Genomic DNA, 6,717 nt, shown 5'->3' with positions numbered 1-6,717 from the left:
AGCATTGTAAGCAAAGATCGATAGTGGCTAGCAGTGGAATCCAGGACGCGCTTCCCCATTGCACAAGCTGGTGGTTATCAGGACTCAGTAGCTGAGTGGATAACGCAATGGCATTTGAAGCGAAAGGTACTGGGTCCGAGTCCCAGAGTGAACATCAACTCTGAGATGCAGGTAAATCCAGCTGACGAGTTTCAAATAGGATGAAAAGCGCGTCAAACTGGATTCCACTGCTAGCCACTATCCATCGTTGCTTACAATTGATTAATAGTATCCAAATTAAGTGTTTATTGTATGGTTATCAGATTTTAGTGAAACATTCTGTAATTTTTCGCTCAAAGACATTCGACTGTCCCCACTCGTGTTCTTGTTCACTACAGTATAAGCAGTAGTGTAGACATTGTCGAATTTTCTAGATTGTAGCAGGGATTGCTTTTAGTTAGATAAATGGTAGGGCGAAGAGTAGGGAGAGTCCGCTCTTCCTCTCGAAATACTCTCACACGGCCACACGTATATAGCCTCTGTCATGGAAGTCCTACTCACTGCCTTCTCGTGGCAGTACTGCTGTTTACGAAAGTGAGAGGATGAAAAGCGAATGTCTGGTGCTTTAATCAGATTGGTGGACACGGCGGGTTTGCCTAAAAGAGTTTGAAAACCCTCATTCCAAACCAATGGTGCACATAGGCTCCAGTATCCTGAAGGAACAAATGGAGTATGAATCAATTGTTGGTCACCGGCTACCATGGGACTGCATCTCCTCACGATGCTCCACTGCCTTGTGGATCAGATCTTTAAGTCAAAGGCTATGGGTGTGGTCCCCTATGAAAATCACCTGTTTCAGTTTGGGCACCAGGGTAGTATCATAGCCCTCACACAAATCAAATGAGATTTGTGTGGCGCATATGTATCTGCTGCTTCCTTATACCAATATTTATGTGTTTAAATAAATAAATAAAGTTAAAAATTCTGAAGCATTGTACAACTGTTTCATCTAGATAAAAGACTCTTCAGTTTGTATCTATGACCCCATCTAGGATCGAACCTAGGAATGTCAGGTTTCGCAGCAAGTGTTTAACCTTAATACCATTGAGTTGAGGTATAAAGGTTTTTAATTGCAACTTTAATTATTTTGCGATATAGAGTGCTCTTTATCCATTAACTTTGATGATATTTGCCTCACCTTCAACATTTTCGAACCAAAAAGATCAAATTTTCTTGCTAGAGCTTTAAGATCTACCTCCTGAAGTTATTCACTAGTGATTGCACAATGATTTTTATAATAATAAGTGATTTCGTAGAAGTATATCAGTTTGATTATGGTATACATCATGAACTAACTTCACTTCCACCTCAGTAGTTTAAAAAGTAGTGTACTCATACGGAGGCTTGTATATAATTGGTTCGATCTCTAATAAATTTGTGGATTTTCTTGCATATGTAGTTCCAGACTTAGAGGGACGGGTCGGCCAGTATTTACTTATCTTTACTGGTCTAATGTCTGATGTTTCGTTAAGAAAATCATTTTCAACTAACTATGAATGACAAATGACATCATCATCGTTCAGAAGGACGATGAAAGCTCCACAACCAAACCATCCAGTTCAGAGAACAAAACTCCATCAAAATCACCCATCTGAGCTACAAATCTTCTCCACCATCTCAAGATGATATTATCTCATCTGCTTCCTATGTTTTTAATTTCATCTCTCGTTGTACAACATAAACTGTTGCATTTTCATTGTAGTGCTATTAGACAAATTCATTTTGATTGTTGAATTCATAAGTCAATTGAAGCTAGACCACCATAGAAAACTTGGAAGTACTGAACGGCCGTTTCGTTTTGCAAATTCACTAGCACAACACTCATCTTTCTCATTATTCAAAACTACATATCTATATATATTTATTAAACTCACCAGTTCCAATTTCATCTTTTCATTTACAAGTTCTTCAATTCTAGATTCCATATTTTCTATTAATTTTACTAATCCATCCCGTTCAATTGTCAAACTTTTAATATGATCAGGATCACATTGTGAAGAATGAATGAAATTAGATTGTATTATATCATTGGTTTCAGTGATTACTTCATGTTCTGATTTATCCAAATGTATTTGATTGACTGTAGTAAGACGTTCATTCATGTTGTCAATTAACTGGTTTTTCTCAATAATTATTTCCTATATTTTAAACCAAAATATATTGTATTCTTAATAAATGAGCATGTATCAGGTTAATTTACATTGAAATGATCTAACTAACAAATGAAAACCAATGCTGTAAGATAAAGAGAATAGTTAACTCGAATTCTCTTCCATTGATTCGAGATAAACTGTCATTTCCTCAAGAAAACAATATAGATATGGATGTATAGTTCAATAGATTTACTTCTGAACATTGTATAAACCTGTGATTTATTTCCAGAATATTTCATAATAAATGACTGTTAAACGAATAGGCATCTAACTTTACTAGACTAAAGAATTCACAACTACTATCCATCACTCATACAAGTTTAAAACTATTGATCCGCTGCCCCCAAATGCCCCGGTACGGCCGAGATTGAGGAGAGTAGGCTCTCTATCCCTCGAAACGCTCTCGTATAACCACGAGTATATAGCCTCTGCCAAGGAAATCCTACTCACTGCCTTCTCGTGGCACCGGTATTGTTTACGAAATTGAGAAGACGAAAAGCGAATGTTCGAAGCTTTAACCGGGTTGGTGGACGCGGATGATCCACCTAGGGGAGTTGGAAAACCCTCACTCCAAACCAACGGTGTACATGGTTTCCAGTATCCTAAGAGAACAAATGGCGTAAGAACCAATTATTGGTCACCGGATACCATGGGACAGCATCTCCTCACGATGCTCCACTGCCTTGTGGATTAGACCTTTAAGTCAAAGTCTCGGGATGTGGCCCCCTAAGAAAACCACCTGTTTCAGTTTGAGCACCAGGACAGTATTACAGCCCTCACACAAATCAAACTAGATTTGTGTGGAGCATATATATCTCGTGCCCCTTTGTACTAATACTTATATGTTTAAATAAATTAATATATAAAAATACTGATCATCTTAAAAGGTTTATCATTCTTAAGAATTTCTATCAAATAATTCCATTAAAATGACATCTTTTTGTGAGTTAATCACTTTTTTGGATAATCATGCTTCAAAACATTTCAGAAAGTACTTTATTAACTCTTTTCTCATGTTTAATAATGTTATCGGTGTAGACAAGGTTTCGAAATTCGTGAAACAATAACAGTTTGTGTTGTGTACATTTAGACATGCTAGACCACGATGGAAAATCTGGAAGCCCTGGACAGCCGTTTTCGTAGTGGTCTATCTTTAATTGACTCATGATTTCAACTATATAAAATTACTAAAATCTCCACAAAACCCCTTTTGATTATGATCATATGCTCACTAGTGACTGACTTCAGGAGATATTTCCTAGAGTTCTAGTGAGAATCAGTGATCAGTGGAGTTCAAACACATCTCTTGTGAGATATCAACTCACTGAAGACAATTGGTGAACGGTTACTCAACTTCGTGGATTGGTTGAAGTTAGACATTAACACCATCAGATGCCTGCAGGCTCAGTGGTCTACACTTAAAGCGTTCGCGTGCGAGAACAATAGGTCCTGGATTCAAATCCTGCGAGGCGGGATCGTGGATGCGCACTGCTGAGGAGTTCCATACTAGGACGAAACAGCCGTCCAGTGCTTCCAGGTTTTCCATGGTGATCTAGCTTCAATCGACTCATGATTTAAACTATATAAAATTATTAATGTTGTCTTTAATGGTCAATGACCTTTAAAATATCCGTAAAGATTGTTTAGTGTTGTTAACACTTTTAAGTTCTAAGTTTTGATTAGTAACAGTAATATTTAATAGAGTTCGGTTGATTGTTATTCACCACATGGACTAAATAACGTGTAGCTCATGTTTTTCTTGAATAATTTTTTCTGGTTAGCGTTTTTTTAGCGAGTTAGTTTTCTACGGGATGGGATAGCTAACCCCATACCCAACCCTCCTCCTTTACTCGGGCTTGGGACCGGCAGTAGCCCCCGATGGAGCTACAGACAGAGGCAACAAACCAGATTCCAGTGGAGGAATAAATCAGAAAGAAAAGCTGGAAGTGGATAGGGCACACTTTGAGGAAATCAGCCAATTGCGTCACAAGACAAGCCCTTACATGAAATCCTCAAGGTCAAAGGAGAAGGGGAAGACCAAAGAACACATTACGCAGAGAAATAGAGACAGACATAAGAAGAATGAACAAAAACTGGATAGAACTAGAAAAGAAGGTCCAGGGTAGAGTGGGTTGGAGAATGCTGGTCAGCGGTCTATGCTCTATTGGGATTAACAGGCGTAAGTAAGTAAGCAAGTAAGTAAGTAAGTTATATTTTTCTTTAAAAAACCTATTTTAAATCTATAAGCCATGTTCCAAGATTTTTTAGTGAATCCTCTTGGTTGATCAACATAATTGCATAACTTTGATTGTCCTAATGGATGACATCAGCAAATAGAAGTACACTTATAATGTTGACCAGAATAATATATCTAAATTTTGTCATCAGTGAGTAAACTAACATGTTACTAGGCAAAACATCTTCATTTAACATTAGAAGATATAATAAAACATTTGCTTACTTCTAGCCTTTTAATTTCTATATCTTTTCTTTGTTTTAAATTTGATTGTTGTTCATTGAATTTTTCTATTTCATCATCTTTTTCTTTATTTATTTGATTCATTCTATTTAATTCATTTTGTAAATTTTCATTATGATGAACTAATGATTCAACTAATTCATCATCATGTTTTCCTTTTTTTATTAAAAATAAAATTTGTTGTTTTAATTCTTTTTTGTTCTTGTAATAAATTGTTAATACGTAATTTTGTCTTTTGAAGATTTTTCTTAGTAACATCATTATCTTCCTCTAAACGTTTCTTTTCATCTTGTAGTTGAATAATAGTGGATGTTTTATTTTCATTTTGTTCAATAATATGATTAACTTTAGACGATTGAGGATCAAGATTATTATCATCATCTTGAAAATAGTTGATACCAAAGAAAGTTGCACCGGAAAATGTTTCATTTTCTATATTGTCTTTGTTAATTAAAACTTCTGTGCGAGAAGAAGCTTTTAAGGCAAGCTGTGATTGTAACTTTGCGATTCGATTTTTCAATGCAGTTATTTGTTGTTGTCGACCACGCCAAGTACCATATGTTCCTTCTGTTTTTAATTTTAAATTTGTTAGCCAAGTGTTTATGTTTGGTATAATTTCGCCGGTTTCTGCCTCGACTACTTTTTTAGCTAATAGTAAATCATGATTTAAAGTTTGAACTTTTTGACGTAATTCTAAAACAACAGATTCCATTTTTTTAATTTTTTTCTCTTGTCCTGCACTCTCTGATGTATTGTCGATTTTTTCGTTAGCTGTTATTTTGTTCTGCTTACACAAACTACAAATAACATCTTTATTTGATAAGCTAGCTGATTCAGATTCCAATTTTCTGACTACCTGACACAAGTTATTACATCTGTTTCGTTCACTAACAAGTGCAGCATTCAATTCCCTAATCTTTTTAGATAACTCAATAATTTTAAGTGAGGCTACATCTAGTCCCACATCATTAGGGTGAATTTTATGGACTCCATGCATAGTAACACTCTCTGTTTGTTTTGAATCGTCCTCATTACAGTAATCAGGCATTGTTTCGTTTATTTTATTTTCTATTTGCTTGAGCAGTCATTGTTAATTTGGACCTTATATGTTTTTAAGTGTCGTACTACTAAAAAAAAATCAAAAAGCATAACAAAAACTCATCGCGAATATTTAAAATGTTGCGTTCATTATCAAAATGGCTTAAAGCAAAGTCTTGAAATTTTCATCATTTTTTCCTCAGTTCCACTCTTTATGTTAACAATCTTGTAACACGGGGACAATTATCTGAAAATTTACACTTTCGATTTTCTCCCCTGCCAAACTTAATGCTCATACCTTTTAGACGGAATCTGTGTTACAACGCTGAGAGGTTCTTTATTTGTAATAGTAAGAGCCAAATGAATTCCTTCAGTTCTTTTCTATGAATCATTGAAGAATAACTTTACTTTGCTACTCCTCCGCGACATTTCCTCTTACCTTTCCAAGACAAAATATGCTAAAATAAATACATTTAACACTTTTACGATGAACATATTATACGCCGCAAAGGTGTCCTGCAGATAAATAGACGGATTAGTTTTTATGTGTTATTTTTAATTGTGGATGCGTGTAAAACTTGAAAAACACTAAGTTGTATCAATTTGTTCGTCAAATAATATGCTTCTGTATGGATATCGAAACTATCACTAAAACACGGGAACAGTGATATATAACAAAATTGCTTATTTAAATTCCCACAGTATGCTTTTGTTTGCAGGAATATATGACTAGACGTTCTTTGAGTTTTCAAAACCTAAGGCTTTAAAAGCGCTCCTAGTTATATATTTCTGTAAATAAGATAAAGTGGTGTATACCTCTGAACAGATGTAAATAAGTAATAGTCTTACAAGTCAATGTTACTTACGAAAAACACATAAAATTCTGTAGTACTTCAGTCTTATGAGAGCTCCGTCGTGATCAAAATAGCTCAGTCATAACATTTTGGACTGTAACACTGGGTGCAATGCGTCCGATTCTGATAGGAAACGCCAGTCTCCTTAAGGGAC

The 6,717-nt window shown here is 35.4% G+C and overlaps 1 protein-coding gene across 1 annotated transcript in view; it reads right to left on the bottom strand.

The window, feature by feature from the left end:
- Smp_061050 (putative dna double-strand break repair rad50 ATPase) overlaps positions 1-5,719 on the bottom strand; it is a gene marked incomplete at both ends in the record, with an annotated part of 9,078 nt that extends 3,359 nt beyond the window's left edge. Inside the window, 3 exon segments of the mRNA XM_018788996.1 lie at positions 1,914-2,177; positions 4,654-4,815; positions 4,820-5,719. Of these exon segments, the coding sequence (XP_018654484.1) occupies positions 1,914-2,177; positions 4,654-4,815; positions 4,820-5,719 (1,326 nt within the window).
- Between the last annotated feature and the right edge of the window lie 998 nt (positions 5,720-6,717).

This window comes from Schistosoma mansoni, chromosome W (genome assembly GCF_000237925.1).
Source record: "Schistosoma mansoni strain Puerto Rico chromosome W, complete genome".
NCBI classification, from domain to species: Eukaryota; Metazoa; Platyhelminthes; class Trematoda; order Strigeidida; family Schistosomatidae; genus Schistosoma; species Schistosoma mansoni.
The sequence above is the reverse complement of the archived record's forward strand: the minus strand, read 5'-3'. Positions and strand labels throughout refer to the sequence as shown.